Source organism: Agelaius phoeniceus, chromosome 30, assembly GCF_051311805.1.
Source record: "Agelaius phoeniceus isolate bAgePho1 chromosome 30, bAgePho1.hap1, whole genome shotgun sequence".
NCBI lineage: Eukaryota > Metazoa > Chordata > Aves > Passeriformes > Icteridae > Agelaius > Agelaius phoeniceus.
In genome coordinates this window covers 6,286,266-6,309,816 of record NC_135294.1, presented here as the reverse complement: position 1 = coordinate 6,309,816, position 23,551 = coordinate 6,286,266, and the positions used below count along the sequence as shown (strand labels likewise).

The window sequence follows — 23,551 nt, the reverse complement described above, 5'->3', positions numbered from 1 at the left end:
CCAGAGGGGTGAGCACCAAGGGGGCTGGAGATGTGGAGTGGGTTGGGAGGGAGCTCAGAGCCCACCCAGGGCCACCCCTGCCATGGGGGGACACCTTCCACTGTCCCAGGGCGATCCAGCCTGGCCTTGGGCATGGATGGGCACTTGGGCAACTCTAGTTCCTTTTGAATTTTAATATTTTTTAAAATTGTTTAACTTTAATGTTTTGTTTCAATTTTAATATTTTAATTTTCAATTTAATTTTAATTTTTCATTTTAAAGTGTTTAAAATGAAAAATTTTAAATTTAAGTTTAAAACATTTAAGTTTAATTTAAATGTTTTAAATTTAAATTAAAAATTTAATTTTTAAAGTGTTTAATTTAAATGTTTTTATTTTAATTTTATTTTCATTTTCAATTTAATTTTACTTTTTTTTTAAATTTGAATTTTTGGTTTCATTTTTAAATTTTGATTTTCATTTTTTTGTTTTAATTTTAAATTTAATTTTACTTTATATTTTTTTAAATTTGAATTTTCGGTTTCATTTTTAAATTTTTATTTTTATTTTCATCTTAAATTTAATTTTTATTTTTTAATTTCTAAATTTCAATTAGAACTCTGCAGACAGCTGAAGGGGCTGCATGTTTTGCTCCCTTTTTCCCCAGCCAGGCTCTGGAGCAGCCCTTTCTCAGCTGTGTCACGGGCAGGATGTCACGAGGCCTGAACGGAAACTCTGCCTGAGCCCAGAGCTGGGCTCAGCCCAGGCTGGGCCCAGCAGAGCTCAGAGCTCAGCCCAGGCACCCCAAACCTGCCCCGGGAGCTCCAGCCTGGGCAAGGAGAACTGCAGGATTCCCTCTGGAAATCTGCATTTTTCCAGGTCTAAAAATGCAGATTAAATTGGCACAGGATGTGGGGAAAGCAGGGGGAATCTGCTTTTTTCCAGAATAGTGAATATTGCTGAATATTGAACATTGCTGACTATTGAATATTGCCGAATATTGAATATTGCTGACTATTTTTTCCCCAGGAAATCCCTCAGGAAGGAGAGCACAGGGCAGGGAACAGGGAATGTGAGTTTGGAAATCACGGCGCACCCACGGCGCTGAATGAAAGTCCCCCCAGGTAATGGAATTTATATTTATTTAACAGTAACATACAGTATATAAATAGGGTAAATACTTTAAAATATACAATATTTCACATTCGAACATTCGGTCAAAGGAAGGCAACTCTACGTGTGCAGCTAGAACTGGAACCAAAACCAAAGCACAGAGAAAGAACAGCCAGGGCTGGAGAGCAGGGGCTGCACAGGAGCACAGAGCTGCCACCGGGGCTGCCACGGGGCCTTGGGGACAGAGCTGTCCCCAGGAGGGGCCACCAGCACCCAGCCAGGGCAGGGGGACAGGGCAGGGCCCCCCAGCCGGGCCTGGGCACTGCCTGCACACAGGGGACACAGGGGACACTCCCTGGAGGGGACACTCCCTGGAGGGGACACTCCATGGAGGGGACATTCCCTGGAGGGGACACTCCATGGAGGGGACACTCCCTGGAGGGGACATTCCCTGGAGGGGACACTGGGATGGCACAGCCCAGCTCCGGGGGATGCTGCAGGATCTCAGCTCCACTCGAGAGCTGCTCCTCAGCTCAGGGGCACTGCTGGACCCTGGGAATTCTGTTTAACCCAGGGAATCCTGTTCAACTCCAGGAATTCTGTTTAACCCAGGGAATCCTGTTCAACTCCAGGAATTCTGTTCAACTCCAGGAATTCTGTTTACCCTGGGAATCCTGTTTCACCCTGGTAACTCAGTTTCACCCTGGTAATTCTGTTTCACCCTGGGAATCCTGTTTCACCCTCCTAACTCTGTTTAACCCTGGGAATCCTGTTTAACCCTGGGAATTCTGTTTAACCCTGGGAATCCTGTTTAACCCTGGGAATCCTGTTTCACCCTGCTAACTCTGTTTAACCTTGGGAATTCTGTTTAACCCTGGGAATTCTGTTTCACCCTGGGAATTCTCTTTCACCCTGCTAACTCTGTTTGACCCAGGCTGATCCCAGGTCTGGTGCCTTCCTGAGCAGGGCCAGCCCCACCTGGGCCACAACCAGGCAGGGAAAAGCAAAATTCCCACCCAGATGTCCCCAGGCCTGGCCCAGCCTTGGGTCAAACCCGTGTCCAAACCCAATAAACACCTGGGGGTGCCCAGTGTGCCATCCCCACGGGCACTGCCCCTCCCTGGCTGGTGGCTCCACACCTGGGACCTCGACAGGGGCTCCTGTCCCCTCCTCCCAGCTGCCAGCAGCTGCCCTGCCCTGCCCTGCTCTGAACCTTTGCACCTTCCCTGCTCCGAACCTTTTCCTGTGCCAGGCTGAGCCCCAGCCCTGCAGACCCCACCCCTGGGGTCACTTTGTCCCCACATTCCTCAAGTTCAGCGTCCCCAGGGCCCTGTGGGCTCCTGCACATCCCTGGGCAGCAGCAACAGCCAGGGCCAGGCCAGCAGCTTCCATGCTTCCCAAATTCCATCCCAGCTCACACCTGCAGGACGTTCCCTGCCCATGGCAAAGGAGGAGGGACAAGATTGAATCCCCCCTCCATCCCAAACCCAGGGTCCCACTCAGCCCCCAGCCCTGTCAGCTCGGCTGCAGGACCTGCAGACAGCCCCAGACCCCAGCTCCATCCCTGCCTCCACTGTTCCCACCCTTCAATGGCTCCTAAGGGACTTTTCCCATACAGGAAACCCTCCCCAGGCAGCTCTGCCCCTGAGGAGCAGCCCAGGTTTGCAGGGAGGGGCAGGAATAAAACTGGTCAGGGAATTTCTGATCAGGGAATGTCTGATCAAGGAATGTCTGAATGTCTGATCAGGGCATTTTCTAATCAGGGTATTGCCTGATCAGGGAATTGTCTGATGAGGGAATTTTCTGATCAAGGAATGTCTGATCAGGGCATTTTCTAGTCAGAATTTTCTAATCAGAGAATTTTCTAATCAGGACATTTTCTGATCAGGGAATTAATTTCTGATCAGAGAATTTTCTCATCAGGGCATTTCTGATCAGGACATTTCTCATTGCAGAATTAATTTCTGATCAGGACATTTTTAATCAGGACGTTTTCTGATCAGGGAATTAATTTCTGATCAGGACATTTTTCATCACAGAATTCATTTCTGACCAGGCCATTTCTCATCACAGAATTCACTTTTGACCAGGCCATTTCTCATCACAGAATTCACATTTGATCAGGCCATTTCTCATCACAGAATTCACATTTGATCAGGCCATTTCTCATCACAGAATTCATTTCTGATCAGGACATTTTTCGTCACAGAATTCACATTTGACCAGGCCATTTCTCATCACAGAATTCATTTCTGACCAGGCCATTTCTCATCACAGAATTCACTTTTGACCAGGCCATTTCTCATCACAGAATTCACTTTTGACCAGGCCATTTCTCATCACAGAATTCATTTCTGACCAGGCCATCCTGGCAGGCCAGCCCAGGCAGAGCTGCTGCTGCTGCTCCCTCAGCTGCTCCCTGGAGCTGCTTTGCCCTCCAGTGCCCACAGGCAGCACTGACAGCCCTGCCCCAGCAAAGCTCTGCCCTGCTGCTCACAGCAGGAGAGGAACTAAAGGGTTAAAGCAGACGAGCAGGAGACTAAAAACCCACCAGGGGATTTCTCACTAAGGACAGAGCACAGCTTGGGGATATTTATCAACACTGGCACCTCTGCCTGGGCATTCGGGCAAAGGGCAGGAGCACCAGGCAGCCCCAGCTGCTGCAGCCCCCCTGGCACTGCCCCACGTTAAACACAGCCCAAATACTGCCCTGGGCAAGGTGGGAGCACCTCTGTAATCCTCTGCAGTTTCTGTGTCAGGGGCCTGCACCAACACCTGCTCCATGGACAGAAAAGAAATAAAACCTAATTGCAGCTGTTAGGGAGCAAGCACAGGAGAAATCACAACCAGGAGAAATGGGTATGAACACCAAAGCCAGTCCTGGAGTGCCCAGGGCAGCAGAAATTGAGCAACTGAGCAGAGCCTCCTGTGCTTTGCATCCAACACCTGCCCAGGGAGCAGAGCCCAGCCCAAGGAGTGCAGGAGAGGGGCTGCACCTCTGCTGTGTATTCACACACACTCAGTGTGGGAAGAGCTCTGAACCTGGGGCATTTTCAGGTGGTTGGTTCTCTGCTGATGCCAAGCAGGTGCAGGGGCTCATGTGTGGCTGAAGGTTTGTGGCAGCAACTGCTTGAAAACTCCAATGTATTTATTTCTGCATGAGCTCTCCCTGTCACTTGTTCCCTGGGCTAAAACAAGGTAAAGTTTCTCTCTCCCATGCACAAACTATGGAAAGAAGGAAAATCAGAGTCCCCTCGTGTTTGCACGAGGGGTAAGTGGGGATATTTTCACTATCTGGTAACAAAAAAAAAAATAAAATAAAAGGAAAGTTTTACAATCTTTAGGGCTCTCTCGTTTTTAAATAATAAAAAAAGTATGACAAAATAAAGGAAGGTACTTCATAAAACCTGCAGCTATAAAGTACAAACTACTTCTGACAAGATTCAGTGAGCAAAGCAGGACAGAAGCCTGCAGAGAAATGAACCCAGACTGAAATGCAACACAGACCTTGGTAAACTCAGCAGCACGACTTCTACAACTCAAGTAACAAACAGACATGATCCCTGAAAGAACACAAAACCCCCAGCTGCAGCAAGGAAACTGCCTGGACACTGCTCCCAGGCTCCTTCAACACCCCAGTGTGGGCTTTCCAAGCTTGGAGAAATGAAGAAGTGTGGTTTCTAAAGGTTATTGAATTAAAGGTTTCTAAAGGTTATTGAATTAAAGGTTTCTAAAGGTTATTGAATGGGGGAAACAAACCCAGGTGTTCTCACCTGGCAGGAATTGCTCAATGAAACTTCACTGCTCTTTAAATCTCGTTTGCTTCCACGGATTCTGGGGGAATCTGAAGCTGCCACTCCCTGTGCCCGGCCTGCTCCTGCTCGGAGTGGCCACAAAAATCTGATTTGCCAGGACAGAAGGGAGGGAATGTGAGAGGCACTGCAGGAGCAGCAGTGAGAGCAGCTGCAGGGGGAATGAGCTCACACAGGATCCTCTCCCTGTGCAAGGAGACTCCCACAGGCAGGAATCTGCCCTGGGACGATTCCCCAGCACCCCCAGCACACGAGGAGGGTCCCAGAGCTGCCCCCTGAGCAGGAGGCTCAGAGCACTTTGAACCCTCCTGCTCCACCCACCCTCACCTCCTCCTCAGCTACAAACCCCACATTTGCTCGTTTGAACCAAAGCTCTATAAATATATTATTTAGAAAAAAAAAATAAAATAAACCACAAATGCAAACATTTACCAAGAAAGGAAGAAAAAGTTACAGTGAAATGAGGCCTTGTTATTGTCTTAAACCAGGGAACTCCCTGGAGGAGGCCTGGGTGCTCTCAGTCCTGCTCCAAGCTCCTGCCTATGCGTCCTCCAGGCTGGCCAGCACTCCCCTGTCCACCAGGTGAGCTTTGAGGGTGTTGAAGATGTGCAGCTGCTGCTCTGGCCTCAGGGTCAGGAACTGCTGGATCAGTTTGCTGGGGTTGGGGCCCCTGGAACACAAAATCAGGGTCAGCAAAGGCTGCAATTCCAGCAGAGTGTTCATTGCTGTGCTCTCCAGCCCCCTGGGAGCCTTTTTTTGCTGACAGGGTTTGAATCTCTCTCAGGTATTTCTCTGAGAGAGATTCAAACCTGGGAGCAAAAAAAGGTGAAATATCTGAAAGAAATTCAGGGCAGCAGGAAAATTTAATATCTGACAGAGACTCAAACCTGGGCAGCAAGAAAGGGTGAAATATCTGATAGAGATTTAGGGCAGCAAGAAAAGGTGAAATATCTGATAGAGATTCAGAGCAGCAAGAGAAGTTTAATATCTGAGAGATTCAAACCTGGGCAGCAAGAAAAGGTGAAATATCTGACACAGATTCAATCCTGGCAGCAAAAAAAGGTGAAATATCTGACAGAAATTCCAACCTGACTGCATTTTTAAACAGAACACTGGCCCCTGTGAAGGGAGAGCTGCAGTGGAGGGACCCCCACGATGGGCACTCACCCAAAGTGCCCAACCCAAAGAGAACAGCAGAAAAAGCCCTCCAAGGAAACCCTGCCAGGTTTTAGTGCTTTAAGCACAGACCAGTGAGGTGTGTGTGTGTCCCAGCTGCCTATAAACACAATGGGTTTCTAATAAAACAAAAGAACAGAGAGCTGGGCCAGCCTTCCTGAGGCACACAATGGCCCTGTTACCTGATGAAGCTGGCAATGTAGACGTTGACAAAGGTGGCCATCAGGTACTGGCAGTCGAAGCGATCCATGATGCCCCCGTGGCCTGGGATGGTGTTGGCAAAGTCCTGCCAGGGCAGAGGGGTGGCACTGAGCCCTGGTGTCCCCACACACCCCACTCAGCCCTGCCCCAGTTCCAGAGCCACACCAAGGAAATTTGGTTCAATGTCTCCCTGCTTCTGGAAGTTTCTCCTTTGTGGAGCTGCTGGAGCCTGAGGGGCAGCGGGGCTCAGCTCAAAGGCCAGGGAAGGCAAATGTTTAAAATGTTTGTCTGCTGCCACCCTGCCCTGCCTTTCAAGGCATCCCAACTGAGCACAGGCTGCTTGTATGTGAAACCAGCCTGCAAGGCACCAAGGGAAACCTCAGATTGCAAAATTTCCTGCCTGGGTCTTCCTTCCCCCACCTGCACCACAGCAGGGTTTGGAATATCACAGTTACAACCTCAAGGTCTCTTCCCTTTTGGTCAAAAAACCAAATCCTGCTCCAGCATTTTATCTGTGTCTGAGCAAACCTCCCTTCCCTGGAGCTCTGGGATTGCCTTGAGGAGCAGCACCCACTTTGTGTCACCTCCCCAAAACCCCAGTGACCTCCCCAAAACCTCCAGGACCTCCCCCAAACCTCAGTGACCTCCCCAAAACCTCCAGGACCCCCCCAAAACCTCCAGGACCTCCCCAAGACCTCCAGGGACTCCCCAAAACCTCCAGGACCCCCCCCAAAACCCCAGTGACCTCCCCAAAACCTCCAGGGCCTCCCCAAAACCTCAGTGACCTCCCCAAACCCTCCATGCTCACCTTGATTTTGAAGGCCCTCTTGAAGCCGCTGGCGAAGAAGCCTCCGAAGGGCCCGATGAGGGAGGCGAAGGTGGACAGGGCGATGCTGTGGATCTGGAATGGGTACATCCTCACGGTCCTCTGCTCACAAACACACAAACAAACACACAAAAAAACACACAGAGCACCTTCAGAGCCTGCCCTGCTCCCTGCACCTTCACAGCCTGCCCTGATCCCTGCACCTTCAGAGCCTGCCCTGCTCCCTGCACCTTCAGAGCCTGCCCTGCTCCCTGACCCTGCAGTGCCTGCCCTGCTCCCTGCCCTGCTCCCTGCCCCTGCACTGCCTGCCCTGATCCCTGCCCCTGCAGTGCCTGCCCTGCTCCCTCCTCCCAGGCTGGAGCTCAGGGCGCTTTCAGGTGGGCTCATGTCCCAGCAGATTGGGGATCATTGCTCTGGGATCTCTGGAACTGGGTTCATGTCCCAGCAGATTGGGGATCATTCCTTTGGGATCATTGCTCTGGGATCTCTGGCACTGGGCTTCTGTCCCAGCATATCTGGGATCATTCCTTTGGGGTCATGGCTCTGGGATCTCTGGCATTGGGCTCCCATCCCAGCAGATTGGGGATCATTCCTTTGGGATCATTGCTCTGGGATCTCTGGCACTGGGCTCCCATCCCAGCAGATTTAGGATCATAGCTCTGGGATCATTCCTCTGGGATCTCTGGCACTGGGCTCCCATCCCAGCATATCTGGGATCATTGCTCTGGGATCTCTGGCACTGGGCTCCCGTCCCAGCAGATTTGGGATCATTGCTCTGGGATCTCTGGCACTGGGCTCCCGTCCCAGCAGATTTGGGATCATTGCTCTGGGATCTCTGGCACTGGGCTCCCATCCCAGCAGATTTGGGATCATTGCTCTGGGATCATTGCTCTGGGATCTCTGGCACTGGGTTCCCATCCCAGCAGATTTGGGATCATTGCTCTGGGATCTCTGGCACTGGGTTCCCATCCCAGCAGATTGGGGATCATTGCTCTGGGATCTCTGGCACTGGGCTCCTGTCCCAGCAGATCTGGGATCATTCCTTTGGGATCATTGCTCTGGGATCTCTGGCACTGGGCTCCCATCCCAGCAGATTTAGGATCATAGCTCTGGGATCTCTGGCACTGGGCTCCCGTCCCAGCAGATTTGGGATCATTGCTCTGGGATCATTCCTCTGGGATCATTGCTCTGGGATCTCTGGCACTGGGCTCCCATCCCAGCAGATTTGGGATCATTCCTCTGGGATCATTGCTCTGGGATCTCTGGCACTGGGCTCCCGTCCCAGCAGATTTGGGATCATTGCTCTGGGATCTCTGGCACTGGGCTCCCGTCCCAGCAGATTTGGGATCATTGCTCTGGGATCTCCAAATGCGGCCGCCCTCCCCTTTGCTGTGACCCCCCCAGAGCTCGGCCCTGCCCCTCCCTGGGTGCTCCCAGCCCCAGGCAGAGGCGGGGAGCAGAGGAGCCCTACCCAGCCCAGCAGGGAGTGCAGCAGCCCGGGGATGTTGTACTCCTGCAGCTGGAAGAGCTCGGAGGGCTCGCAGTCCACGGTGAAGCTGTTGGTGTCGTTGTTGAACTCCACGGGGCAGGTGAAGCAGCGGTACCCCGACATCACGTAGGACAGCTCCAGGGAAAGAGGGAAAAGCACAATTGTGGTTTCCTCAGGGGTTTGTCAGGGCAAAGAAAGGCTGTTCAAGGAGGGGAGGGAGAGGGAAGAGCTCTTCTTGTATTTGTGGGAACGATGGATCTGACTCCATGTTCTCTGCAGGCTGATTCATTATTTTATGTTACTATGTTGTATAAAGAATGCTATACTAAACTGTACTAAAGAACAGAGAAAGGATACTTAGAGAAGGCTAAAAAGAATAATAAAGCCCTGGAATGCTCTTCCCAGGGAGGTGGTGCAATCACCATCTCTGGGTGTGTTTAAAACACCACGGGACATGGCACTGGGTGCTAGAGTCTGCCTGAGGTGTTGGGGCACAGGCTGGACTGGATGATCTCAGAGGTCCCTTCCAACCCCATTATTCTGTGATAAGAATGAAAACTCTGACTCTTTCCAGAGCCTCCACACAGCTTGACCCTGATTGGCCAATAAATCAAAATAATTCCCATGAAACCAATGAACAATCACCTGTTGGATAAACAGCCTCCAACCAAAGCAGCAACCACAGGAGAAGCAATGAGGAAATTATTGCTTTCCTTTTGCTCTGAGGCTTCTCAGCTTCCCAGGAGAGAAATCCTGGGCAGAGGGATTCTTCCAGAAAATGTGACTGCCACAGGCTCTCCCGGGTTCATTAAGGAGATTAATTGTGGTAATCACATATCCCCTGGACAGAGAGACAGAGCTGTCCCAGGAAGCTCTGAGAAGCTGTGAGAGAGCTCAGAGATTCAAACCTGGCAGCACAACAAAGGTGAAACAGCTGACAGAGCCTCCAGCCTGAGTGATTTTTAACAGAACACCCTAAGAAGGGAAAGCTACAGTGGAGGAAGCTCCACCATGGGCACTCACCAGCAACCCAAAGAGAACAGTGGAGAAAAATCCTCCAATAAAACCCTCCCAGGTCTTCTTTGGGGAGAGCTGCCAGAGAGAGCAGAGAAATAAAAATACATTGAAAAACATTCAAATGATTGATACTTCCTCACCTGTGAGCTGCTGAGGCCACACAAAGGAGTTTGGTCAGAAGGTGACCCCAACACCTCAGTGTGAAATGGCTCAGCCATGGTTGGATGGCACACACAGGTAAAAATGTATTAAAAAAAGGTAAAACTCTGTTGTAAAACACAGTTCAGGCATTACTGCTCTAGCTAAGTTATTTGAGTAAGTTCCCATGAAAATAAAATCCCATAACAGTAAAACCCTGCTTATTCCCACTAAAAAATAATTATAAAAATCAATTAAATTCAATTGAAGTAAATAAAATTCAGTAAAATAAAATAAATTGAATTGAATTTTATTGAATTGGATTTTATTGAATTGAATTGAATTTTATTGAATTGAATTTTATTGAATTGAAATTAAATTCCATTAAATTAAATTCAATAAAATTCAATTACATTAAATAAAATTCAATAAAATTCAACAAAATTAAATTAAATTAAGATAAATTAAATTAAATTAAATTTCAGCCTCAAAGAGTGGGATGCAGGTTGAATTTGGAGACTTGCTTCAGCCCCACAGAGGCCCCAGAGCAGAGCTGGGGGAGCCGCAAGGAGCCCAAATCCCCATTTCTGCCCCCAATCCCCATTTCTGCCTCCAAATCCCTGTTTCTTCCCCCAATCCCCATTTCTGCCCCCCAATCCCCATCTCTGCCCCAAATCCCCATTTCTGCCCCCCAATCCCCATTTCTGCCCCCCAATCCCCATTTCTGACCCCAATCCCCATCTCTGCCCCAAATCCCCATTTCTGCCCCCCAATCCCCATTTCTGCCCCCAATCCCCATTTCTGCCCCCAATCCCCATTTCTGCCCCCCCAATCCCCATTTCTGCCCCCCCAATCCCCATCTCTACCCCCCAATCCCCATTTCTGCCCCCCCAATCCCCATCTCTACCCCCCAATCCCCATTTCTGCCCCCAATCCCCATTTCTGCCCCCAATCCCCATTTCTGCCCCCCCAATCCCCATTTCTGCCCCCAATCCCCATTTCTGCCTCCAAATCCCCGTTTCTTCCCCCAAATCCCCATTTCTGCCCCCAATCCCCATTTCTGCCCCCCCAATCCCCATCTCTACCCCCCAATCCCCATTTCTGCCCCCAATCCCCATTTCTGCCCCCAATCCCCATTTCTGCCCCCCCAATCCCCATTTCTGCCCCCCCAATCCCCATCTCTACCCCCCAATCCCCATTTCTGCCCCCAATCCCCATTTCTGCCCCCAATCCCCATTTCTGCCCCCCCAATCCCCATTTCTGCCCCCAATCCCCATTTCTGCCCCCCCAATCCCCATTTCTGCCCCCCCAATCCCCATCTCTGCCTCCCCCAATCCCCATTTCTTCCCCCCAAATCCCCATTTCTGCCCCCCCAATCCCCATTTCTGCCCCCCCAATCCCCATTTCTTCCCCCCAATCCCCATTTCTGCCCCCAAATCCCCATTTCTGCCCCCAATCCCCATTTCTGACCCCCCAATCCCCATTTCTGCCCCCCCAATCCCCGTCTCTGCCCCCCAATCCCCATTTCTGCCCCCAATCCCCATTTCTTCCCCCCAATCCCCATTTCTGCCCACCCCAATCCCCATTTCTTCCCCCCCAATCCCCATTTCTGCCCCCCAATCCCCATTTCTGCCCCCCCAATCCCCATTTCTTCCCCCAATCCCCATTTCTGCCCCCCATTCCCCATTTCTGCCCCCAATCCCCATTTCTGCCCCCCAATCCCCATTTCTGCCCCCAATCCCCATTTCTTCCCCCAAATCCCCATTCCTTCCCCCCAATCCCCATTTCTGCCCCAAACCTTGATGAGCGGCGTGCGGCCGAAGAAGAAGCCGAACATGTAGGCCATGATGTCGTTGCAGATCACACAGGAGATGGGCACAATGAACCTGGGGGCCAGCAGGGTTTGCACAGAGCCCCTCGTTATTCTCAGTGGTTTCAAGAATTCATAACAATCAGTAAAATTTAAAATAAACACGAAATTCAAGTATTTATTCTGTATTTTTAAGTGAAGTACTGATTGGAGTTCTAGAATAGAGATGACGTGGTTGAGAGAGAGATTGAACCAGGAGTAAGCTTTGATAAGTTTTAAAATGTAGTTTTGCAAAAAGATTGAGTGTTTTAGAGAATTAGAATTGTGAAAGATGCATTGTGATAAGAATATGTAGAGAAAAATGTGATTGGTGTTAGAAGTAATAGTGGCATTGTGTAATAAAAGTTAACAGATCAAAAAACTGTATCGATCAAAAAACAGATTAAATTTATTAGGGCTAGAGTAAAAAGATTTATTTAACTCAATAATTAATTTGTCAATAAGCTAATTAATAAAAAGCAATTATTTACATTGTTTCTATTATTATTTATTCTTTTAATTAATTAAAATTTAGTATAAAATAATTAAATATATAATAAATATAATTAATAATTGTTGATAAGAATTATTAATAAATCAACACATTCATTATATAATTAATTATTTAATTTTATTAATGTTTATATTACCAAATTAATTTAATTAATTTCTTATTTATTAATTTATTGATTATTAATACATAGTTAATAATTACTATTTATTGGCTATATACCGAGGGATTCTATGAAAACCCAGATTTTTCAGGCTGCACAACCCAAACCAGGGCAAACTCACCAGATCATGCCTTCAAACAGGTTGTGGATGATGAGGTGGGACTGGGTGACCACGATCAGCAACGTCACATGGGTCCAGCCAAACTGCAAGAGAGGAGAGCACCCTCACAGAGCCCAGGAATTCATTAATTACCTGTGGTTTGGTAATTAGCCAGAGAAACAGGACAGGACCCCTTGTGCTGAGTTATTCTGGCCTGGGATCCCCCAAGAACATCTCAGTGCTGGAGGAAGATCTGAGCAGGAAGGTTGGGTTTGACTGCCCCATTGAACCCCAAATTCAGCCTCACCAAACCCCAAATTCAGCCTCACCAGACCCCAAATTCAACCTCACCAAAGCCCAAATTCAGCCTCACCAGACCCTAAATTCAGCCTCAGCAGACCCCAAATTCAGCCTCACCAAACCCCAAATTCAGCCTCAGCAGACCCCAAATTCAGCCTCACTAAACCCCAAATTCAGCCTCACCAAACCCCAAATTCAGCCTCACCAAACCCCAAATTCAACCTCACCAAACCCCAAATTCAGCCTCACCAAACCCCAAATTCAGCCTCACTAAACCCCAAATTCAGCCTCACCAAACCCCAAATTCAGCCTCACCAAACCCCAAATTCAGCCTCACCAGACCCCAAATTCAGCCTCAGCAGACGCCAAATTCAACCTCACCAAACCCCAAATTCAGCCTCAGCAAACCCCAAATTCAGCCTCACTAAACCCCAAATTCAGCCTCACTAAACCCCAAATTCAGCCTCAGCAGGTCCTGAAGTTAACCTCACCAAACCATGAATTTTAACCTCACCAGGCCCTGAACTTTAACCTCATCAGACCCTGAATTTAACCCCAGTAACACCTGAATTTTAACCCCATCAGACCCTGCATTTAACCCCAGTAAAACCTGAATTTTAACCCCACCAGACCCTGCATTTAACCCCACCAAAACCCGAATTCCAGCCCCAGCAGGGCTGGGTTCCCCTGCAGGCCCTGAATCTGGAGCTCACCATGTAGAACTGCAGGCGGTAATGCTTCTTCACCAGGCTCAGCACGAACATGCAGAACCCTGGGGAGAGACAGGGGCACAGTCAGAGCCCAAAGTGCTGCTGGGCAGCACCTCTGCCCTGCAGGACACAGCCTGTGGGCCACCACCCTGCACAGCTGCTGGGGAATAAAATAACACTGCATTGGAGCTCATTTTTATATATTTTATTATGGGTTTTTAAAATAAAAATATATATTCAAGTAAAATGTTATTTTATATTTAAATAAATTAATAAGTACATACTATAAATATTTATATATAATATATATTTTAAATAAAATATATGTTTAAATAAAATATTATTTTATATTTAAATGAATATATAAGTCAATATAATATACACCTATATTTTTTAAAATATATATTTAAATAGGTATTTTATATTTAAATAAAAATAAAATAAAAATAAATATTTTTTAATTTTTGAAATATGAAACATATATTTAAGTAAAATATTATTTTATATTTAAATAAAAATAAAAACCTATAAATATATATTATATATAAATATATATTATTCTATTTTTTATATGTAATTTTAAATGTATCTTTTAATCTTGTAATCTTAAAATTACATCTAAATGTAATTTTAGATGTATCTTTAAGTAAATTATTATTTATATTTAAATAAAAATAACAACTATACATAATTCTTTATATATTTATATATAAATATATAATAAATATATAAATAAATATTATACATAAATATATATAACTATACATAATTCTTTATATATTTAGTATCTATATACATATACATACTAAATACATAAAGAAGATATGAAGATTTTAGGGTTTTCCCCTCATTATAAAGATTTCCCACTATTACAGAAAGATTTGTAACTTCCAGCATGCCTGGGGAGCAGAGATTTCCTGCACTGTGGGCAGATTTTCCCCCCAGCCCGGCCCAGGTGTGCTCAGGTGTGCCCAGGTGCCAGCCCAGGCGTGCCCAGGTGTGCCCAGGTGTGCCCAGCCCACCCAGGTGTGCCCAGACGTGCCCAGGCGTGCCCAGGTGTGCTCAGGTGCCAGCCCAGGCATGCCCAGGTGTGCCCAGGTGTGCCCAGCCCACCCAGGTGTGCCCAGACGTGCCCAGGTGTGCTCAGGTGCCAGCCCAGGTGTGCCCAGGCGTGCCCAGGTGTGCTCAGGTGCCAGCCCAGGCATGCCCAGGTGTGCCCAGGCGTGCCCAGCCCACCCAGGCGTGCCCAGGTGTGCCCAGGCGTGCCCACCTGTGAGGTAGAGGGCGAAGGAGATGAAGCGATGGTATTTGCTGAGGATCCTCAGCGGCTCCTCCCTCTGCACCAGCGTGAAGAAATAATCAGTCACTGTCTCCCCGTAGAAGAAATAATTCACACACAGCAGGAAATACCTGGGAGGGGGAGAAATAATTTAATTTACACACAGCTGGGGAGAATAATTTAATTTACACACAGCTGGGGGAAATAATTTAATTTACACACAGCTGGGGGAAATAATTCACACACAGCTGGAACTGCCTGGCCAGCTGAGAGCCCAGGTGGGTGCCCCAATGAGTGCCCAGGTGGGTGCCCAGGTGGGTGCCCCAATGAGTGCCCAGGTGGGTGCCCAGGTGGGTGCCCAGGTGGGTGCCCTCCCTCACTCACCAGCTGAGTGTCCTGAACCAGGGCAGGTCGTAGGAGTGGTAGACGTTGTAGCCGATGGTGATGATCTCATGGAAGCATTTGATCTGCACACACATCACCTGCACAGCAAGGACAGCAGGCATGGAACCCCTGGGGCAACACCTGTGCCCTCCAGGAGCCAGGAACAGAGCCCCTGGCACCTGCACAGCCCCAGCTCCCCTGGCACCTGCACAGCCCCAGCTCCTCAGCAGCTCCACCAGCCCTGCAGAAGGCTCCCAGGCCCACCTGGCAAACTCTGGGTGGAGTTTTTCCCTCCCAGTCCCTCCTGGGATGCTGTTTCTCCCTCCCAGTCCCCCCTGGGATGCTGTTTCTCCCTCCCAGTCCCTCCTGGGATGCTGTTTCTCCCTCCCAGTCCCTCTGGGATGCTGTTTCTCCCTCCCAGTCCCCCCTGGGATGCTGTTTCTCCCTCCCAGTCCCTCTGGGATGCTGTTTCTCCCTCCCCTCCCCTCTGCAGACCCCCTTGTGTGAGTTCCAAGCCCTGACCAGCAGGTTCCCCCCAGGTTTCCCCCGTGGCAGAGGAACCCAGGGTCTGTGGCCACGAGGCTGGAGCTGCCCCCAGGCTGCCCCTGCTGCAGGGAAGGCCAGGACACGTCCCTGCAGCACTCACTATTGTCATCAGGACCATGGGGCCCAGGTAGATGATGATGAAGAAGAAGGTGATCATGGCCAGCGTCAGGATCCCTCTCACCCACCAGTTCTTCCATCTGGGCCAGAGAGAAGGAAAACATCAGAGGAAGGCAAGGCAGAGCAAAGCAGCCCAACAAACTCTGTGTGCACAGGAAGGAAAGCCAGCCCTGCAAACCCCAGATTTCCTCTCAGTGCTGCACAGAGAGCTCGATGTGCTGATAGAGCCTGGCTGCAGCTCAGCCTCACTGGCTGCAGAGCTGAGCACCCCTAGGGCACTGAGGTGGGCCAGGGCAGCCCCTGCTCCTCTCTGCAGCTTCCCCAGCCCTTGGACCAGCTGCAGGGTGAATTCCCATGAAATGGGAACCATTCCCCCTCCCCACACGGCTCTGCACCAGGAGATGGCCCCTGGCTGTGGGACCCTCACTGCCTCCCTGCTGGGAAACCTCAGGAGGATGGAGAGGGCCCTGCTCAGGCAGTGATGGACAGGAGGGATGGACAGGATGGACAGGGATGGACAGGGATGGATGGACAGGGATGGACAGGGCCCTGCTCAGGCAGTGATGGACAGGAGGGATGGACAGGATGGACAGGGATGGATGGACAGGATGGACAGGGATGGATGGACAGGGATGGATGGACAGGGATGGACAGGATGGACAGGATGGACAGGGATGGATGGACAGGGATGGATGGACAGGGATGGATGGACAGGGATGGACAGGGATGGATGGATGGATGGATGGATAGGGATGGATGGATGGATGGATGGATGGATGGACAGGACAGACAGACACCCAGGAAGTGTTTTTACCTCGAGGACAGGTTGGAGAGGGCCCTGTTCAGCACCTCTGGGGTGTCATCTGAGGTGGGCACTGGGGAGGATCCCCCGAACTCAGACTTGCTCTCGCTGTCTGACGCTGTCTCTCCATCCAGCCTGTTCTCAGACTCTGACTCCTGCAGCACACACAGAGAGCCAAGCACCCTCAGCAGCCACTCTGGGCTGCCCCAACCCTCAGCAGCCACTCTGGGCTGCCCCAACCCTCAGCAGCCACTCTGGGCTGCCCAACCCTCAGCAGCCACCCTGCCTCTGCACCACAGGGGGAGGAGAAGGAAATATCCTGGGGGTAACACATGAGAAACATCCTGAGCTGTTCCTCAGCCTCAGAGCAGGCACAGAACAGGCCCTGCACAGCCACAGATGCCTCCAGGTTCACTAATGACCATCTCCAAGTGCTCCAGGCCTTGTTAGCAGGAATCCTGACAAGGTCCCAATCCCCAGGCAGCTCTCAGGGAATGCAGCACTGCCCAAATTAGCAGCAGAAAGGTCTCCAAGTGGGCAGGCTCCAGGCTTGCAGACAGACTTGGGAAGCACTGGCTGCTTGAGGACACTAAAAATAACCCTGAGCTGATCCCCAGGCAGCTGAGGAGGAAGAGGATGGCTTATCACCCTGGCCCAGGCATCCCCTGGGGCTGCAGAGGGACACCTGCCCTGCTGCACACACCAACTCCTGTGCTTGGGGCTGGGAAAACCCAGCAGGGGCAGCTGTGCCAGGGCTGGGGAGGGGATTTAGGGCAGTCCTGGGCCACTTTTCCCCCTGACCCAGAGCCAAGCCCAGAGCTCCACGGTTTGCCCCTGATTTCAGCTCCATCCTGCTCCTGGAAGGGAGGGAAGGAAGGAAAAGCCTCTCCCTGGGGAGCCTCCAGCAAGGCAGAGCCCGTGGCCTCTCAAACCCCTGAGAAGTGACTCAGCCTGCAGGAACAGCAGAGCTGACAAACGCTGGCAGCTCTGCAAACAACGAGGCTGCAGGGCAGGAGGGCTCATTGTCTGCAGAGCTCCAAAACAACCAAACCCAACGGGCTGGGTGCAGCTGGGGCTGCTGCAGCTCTGCAAGGCGGGAGCTGCTCCCTCCCTGCAAGCAGGAAAAGGTGATTATTCCCCCCGGAATAATTAATTAATTTAATAGAGCTGAGATGTGTCAGTGGCTGCAGGCCAGGCTCTGAAATCACACAAGGACAGGGAGGCTCTGTCAGGTGGAGGAAACTAAAAATACCTGGGGGATGGCAGGGGTGATTGCCAGGGATGAGCAGAGCTCCAGAATACTGGGAAAAGGAATGCAGGAATAGAATCAGGGTGGGGATTTATCCCAATTCCCTGATTTCTGCACAAGGCATGATGGGGAGAAAGAGCAAAACCCCAAATCTCTGCCAGGGCTGCCTCTCCTGTGAAAAATCCAGATTCCTGCTCACTTTTCCTTTTTCCTATCCACGAAACCAACAGCTCTGAGCAACGTTTGTCAACAGATATTTCCCCATCCTGCAAGAAAGATACACAGAAAATCGACTTTGTCTGAGCTCTCTTTAACAACTCCCCTCCCTCCAGAGGGTGGGGAGACATTGCTGCTCACGCTCAGATGGGTTCTGTCACACAAACATCCCCGATCCCAGCTGCCATGGAAACCAGCCTGCTCCCTCTCCCTGCCAAAAATCCCCTGCCCAGCACGGATCCCAGCTCAGCACCCAGGGCTGGCACACGAAATCAGCCCCAAAAATGCCATTTTTTGGGCACTTGCCTTGGAGCCAGGCGCTGTTTTAACCAAAAGCTGTGGCAGAAAATGTTACAAGATAAATGATGCAAAGGGCAATGGGGCTGCTTTTCCAGGCAGCAGAGCTGACAGCTGGAACAGGAGGGACCAAGTGCACCTCTGCTCTCACCCCTGCAGGATCAAAGCAATGCAATTACCTTAATTAACACAGACCCTGCAGCCTCTGCCATGAAAACCCCAATGCTTTCCACAAAGGGCTTTAATTCTTAATTTACATGGGGGAAACTGCCCCATTCCTCTCCCCTCTTCAACCTCAGTAATGAAAACCCCAATGCTTTCCACAAAGGGCTTTAATTCTTAATTTAGATTGGGGAAATTGCTCCATTCCTCTCCCCTCTTTAACCTGTCATGAAAACCTCAACGTTTTCCACCAAGGGTTTTAATTCTTAATTTACATGGGGGAAACTGCCCCATTCCTGTCCCCTCTTTAACCTCAGTCATGAAAACATCAATGTTTCCCAGAGGGGGCTTTAATTCCTTATTTACCTGGGGGAAACTGCCCCATTCCTCTCCCCTCTTTAACCTCTATAACGAAAACCCCAATGTTTTCCACCAAGGGTTTTAATTCTTAATTTACATGGGGGAAACTGCTCCATTCCTGTCCCCTCTTTAACCTCTGTAATGAAAACCCCAATATTTTCCACCAAGGGCTTTAATTCTTAATTTACATGGAAGAAACTGCCCCATTCCTCTCCCCTCTTCAACCTCTTTAGCCTCAGTAATGAAAATCCCAATGTTTTCCAGAGGGGGCTTTAATTCCTTATTTACCTGGGGGAAACTGCCCTATTCCTGTCCCCTCTTTAACCTCTATAACAAAAACCCCAATATTTTCCACCAAGGGTTTTAATTCTTAATTTATATTGGGGAAACTGCCCCATTCCTGTCCCCTCTTTAACCTGTCATGAAAACCTCAATGTTTTACACAAAGGGCTTTAAATTCTGATTTACATTGGGGAAACTGCTCCATTCCTCTCCCCTTTTTAACCTCTATAACGAAAACCCCAATATTTTCCACAAAGGGCTTTAATTCTTAATTTACATTGGGGAAATTGCTCCATTCCTCTCCCCTCTTTAACCTCCAGGGCATCTCCCAGAGCTGGGGATGTTCTGGGGAGGTTTCTGTGGTTCTGGGGGCGTTTCTGGGCAGAACCACGGGATCAGGAGGGCCCAGGGAGGTGGAGCTGGAGCCTGCACAGACATTTCCATCTGCTGCTCCTGGGGAGAGCAAACAGCTCAGCCCAGAGCTTCCTGCAGGAAAAGGTTATTTCTGTCCTCAGAAGGACAAGACTGAGAGGCTGCAGCTCGCCAAGGCCGCTGCCTTCTGACCCTCAGCTCCCAAGGAGCTCACACAGATTTTTCCAAAACATAACGAGGAAAAAAAAGAAAAACTCATTTTTCCTCATAGTGTGGAAAAAAACCCTCATTTTTCCTCATAGCGAAGAAAAAACTCCTCATTTTCCCTCATAATGAGGAAAAAACCCCTCATTTTTCTCATAATGAAGAAAAAAAATCCTCATTTTTCCTCATAATGAAGAAAAAACCCTTCATTTTACCTCATACCAAGGGCTGAGGGACAGGAAACCTCCCTGCAGCCGCACTTGGAAATTTTGGGAAATTCTCTGCTGCATTTGACAATTTGGGGAATTCTCTGTTGCATTTGACAATTTTGGGGAATTCTGGCAGTTTTGGGAAATTCTGTCTCTGCTGCATTTGACAATTTTGGGGAATTCTGGCAGTTTTGGGGAATTCTCTGCTGCATTTGACAATGTGGGAAATTCTCTGCTGCATTTGACAATTTTGGGGAATTCTGGCAGTTTTGGGGAATTCTCTGCTGCATTTGACAATTTTGGGGAATTCTGGCAGTTTTGGGGAATTCTCTGCTGCATTTGACAATTTTGGGGAATTCTGGCAGTTTTGGGGAATCCTCTGCTGCATTTGACAATTTTGGGGAATTCTCTGCTGTTTCCATGCCAGAACATCACATCCAGCCCCCCAGAGGAGCTGCTCCTGCTGCCTGCACACATTTCACTGCCTCGTTTCCCCCTCCTGCGACTCATTTTGGGTTTTTGCGAGGAGCAGCACAACGGGGAGGTTCCCTCTCTCCAGGAAGGCCACCCCAGGCCAGCAGCTGGAAGGAAAGAGCAGAGCAGCCCTTCAGAAGGCTCAGAGCATGTGGAAACAGGGGATGGAGAGAACTGGATTGTCCTGTGAGCTCTTCAGGGACACAGGATTGTCCCTGTGAGCTCTTTAGGGACACAGGATTGCCCTGTGACCTCTTTAGGGACACAGAATTGTCCCTGTGACCTTTAGGGACACAGGATTGTCCTGTGAGCTCCTTTAGGACACAGGATTGTCCTGTGAGCTCTTTATGGACACAGAATTGTCCTGTGAGCTCCTTTAGGGACACAGCATTGTCTTTTGAGCTCCTTTATGGACACAGGATTGTCCTGTGAGCTCTTTAGGGACACAGGATTGTCCTGTGAGCTCCTTTAGGACACAGGATTGTCCTGTGACCTCTTTAGGGACACAGGATTGTCCCTGTGACCTTTAGGGACACAGGATTGTCCCTGTGAGCTCTTTAGGGACACAGGATTGTCCTGTGAGCTCTTTAGGGACACAGGATTGTCCTGTGAGCTCTTTAGGGACACAGGATTGTCCTGTGAGCTCCTTTAGGACACAGGATTGTCCTGTGAGCTCTTTATGGACACAGAATTGTCCTGTGAGCTCCTTTATGGACACAGGATTGTCTTTTGAGCTCCTTTATGGACACAGGATTGTCCTGTGACCTCTTTAGGGACACAGGATTGTCCTGTGAGCTCCTTTATGGACACAGGATTGTCCTGTGAGCTCCTTTAGGGACACAGGATTGTCCTGTGAGCTCCTTTAGGGACACAGGATTGTCCTCTGAGCTCCTTTATGGACACAGAATTGTCCCTGTGAGCTCCTTTATGGACACAGAATTGTCCTCTGAGCTCCTTTAGGAACACAGGATTGTCCTGTGAGCTCTTTAGGGACACAGGATTGTCCTGTGAGCTCCTTTAGGGACACAGCATTGTCCTGTGAGCTCCTTTAGGGACACAGCATTGTCCTCTTTAGGGACACAGGATTGTCCTGTGACCTCTTTAGCATCACAGCATTGTCCTGTGAGCTCCTTTAGGGACACCTGAACCCAGCCCCAGCTCAGCCCAGCCCGTTTGTTGTGCACCAGCCCTGCCAATCCTCCCCATGCCAGCACACAAACATGGAATATCAAACTCCCTGAAGGTTTTCTGCTGCACAGCAAATTCCAGCTGGGATGAACAGAGCTCAAGGTCTCACCCTGTGCACAGATGGAGCCACCCCAGGGTGACAATTGCCAGCACTTCTGTCCCAGACCACATCAGCACCACGAAGTTCCCTCAAACCTGCCCGTACAGCCCCCAGCAGGTGTTTAACTGGCACTAAAATCACATTAAAATTGCATTAGAATTGCAGAAGTGCCCTGCCTGATGATTTCATGCTGCTCAGAGCTGCACCCTCCGTGCACTAATGCAGAAAACATCGATTTGCTGCTGCTGGGGGCTGACAGACCTGTCCCAAACCAAGGGCACTGAAGGCAGAGCTGCTGCTCCCTGCCAGCCTGCAAACGCTGTTTGCAAAGCTCCCCTGACCCTGCGCTCCTCCCGTGAGGTGACAAAGGTGACAGATGAGTCACAGAGCAACCCTGAGCACGCAGGGCTGCCTGGAGGGAGGGCACAGGGACACAGGGCCAGGTCTGCTCCCTGTGCCTCTCCTGCCTGAAAACCAAACTTTTCCCTTTGCAGAAAGGCAGTGCCAGCCCTCATTAAAGCAGGAAATCCCCTGGGGGTGGCTTAGGAGGTGCCAAACCCTTCCCTGAGGGAACCTGAGGGGATTAGAACCCTCCTGTCATTGCCTGGGGATGATTTAGGAGATCCCAAACCCTTCCCTAAAGGTTTCCTAAAGTTTAGAACCCCCCTGTCATTCCCTGGGAATGATTTAGGAGATCCCAAACCCTTCCCTAAGGGAAGCTTTGGAACCCCCCCATCATTCCTTAGGAATGATTGAGGAGGTCCCAAACCCTTCCCTGAGGTTTCCTAAGGTTTGGAACCCCCCCCCCCCATCATTCCCTGGGGATGATTTGTGGGGTCCCAAGGCAGGTTTGGACCCCCTGCCATTCCCTAGGGATTATTTAGGATGTCCCAAACTCTTCCCTAAAGGCAGGTTTAGAATCTCCCTGCTTTTCCTTAGGGATGATTTAGGGGATCCCAAACTCTTCCCTAAGGGGAGGTTTGTAACCCCCTCTGTCATTCCCTGGGGATGATTTAGGAGATCCCAAACCCTTCCTTAAGGGCAGGTTTGGAACACCCCTGTTATTTCTTAGGGACGATTTAGAAGGCACCAAACCCTTCCCTAAGGGCAGGTTTGTAACCTCCCTGTCATTCCCTAGGGATGATTTAGGGGGTCCCTAAGGGCAGGTGTGTAACCTCCCTGTCATTCCCTAGGGATGATTTAGGGGGTCCTAAGCAGGTGTTTAACCCTCCACCACTCCCTGGGGATGATTCAGGGGGTCCTAAGGCAGGTTTGGACCCCTGTTATTCCCTGGGGATGATTTAGGGCAGGTTTTACCCCCGCCGTTCATGCCCCGGGCCCGGCCTGGCAGCACCGCGCTGTCCCCACCGGAGCCCTGCCCAAACCCGCTCCACGCCCAGCCCTCCTCACCCCGGGCCGCTCCTCTCGCAGCCCCGGGGGCGGGATCTGCTCCCCCGGACCGAATACCCCGAGCCTGGGCCGAGCTCCCCGAGCGCGGGGCCCTCGCAGCGGCCTCACTGCGGGCCGCCGGGACGCTGCAGTGCGCAGGGCGTGCAGTCCCCGCTCCCGCCGGTGCTTCCCGGTTCTCCCGGTGCCCCCCGTGCCCTGAGGCCCCCCCGGGGCCGCTCCCTACCTTGTCCTGGGGGTCTCGGGCCCCGCCGGGGCCGCGCCCGGGCCGCAGCCGCGCCTCGCTCATGCCGGACCCGCCGCGCCGCCGCCGCCAGGGGGCGACACCGCACCGGCAAAACCGCCGCCCACCAATGGGCCGGAGGGGCGGGGCCGGAGCGCGAGGGGGGGCGGCCGCGCCCAGGCGTGCCCGCGGCGCCGGCGGCCAATGGGAGGCGTGGGATTGGCGAGGGGCGGGGCTTTGGGGTGAGGTATGGCGGCGCCCAGGTGTACCCGGATGGAGAGGGGCGCCATGATGTGT

The 23,551-nt window shown here is 50.5% G+C and overlaps 1 protein-coding gene across 1 annotated transcript; it reads right to left on the bottom strand.

Moving 5' to 3' along the window:
• Positions 1-1,103: 1,103 nt before the first annotated feature.
• CDS2 (CDP-diacylglycerol synthase 2) lies at positions 1,104-23,415 on the bottom strand. Its single transcript, XM_054650553.2, has 13 exons — positions 23,258-23,415; positions 16,524-16,666; positions 15,693-15,789; positions 15,047-15,144; positions 14,654-14,793; positions 13,387-13,445; positions 12,395-12,477; positions 11,549-11,636; positions 9,619-9,687; positions 8,578-8,730; positions 7,089-7,208; positions 6,262-6,365; positions 1,104-5,573 (listed from the first exon to the last, which is right to left on the bottom strand). The coding sequence occupies exons 1-13, from the start codon at positions 23,318-23,320 to the stop codon at positions 5,444-5,446; spliced, it is 1,347 nt and encodes a 448-aa protein (XP_054506528.1). The 5' UTR covers positions 23,321-23,415; the 3' UTR covers positions 1,104-5,443.
• Positions 23,416-23,551: the final 136 nt, after the last annotated feature.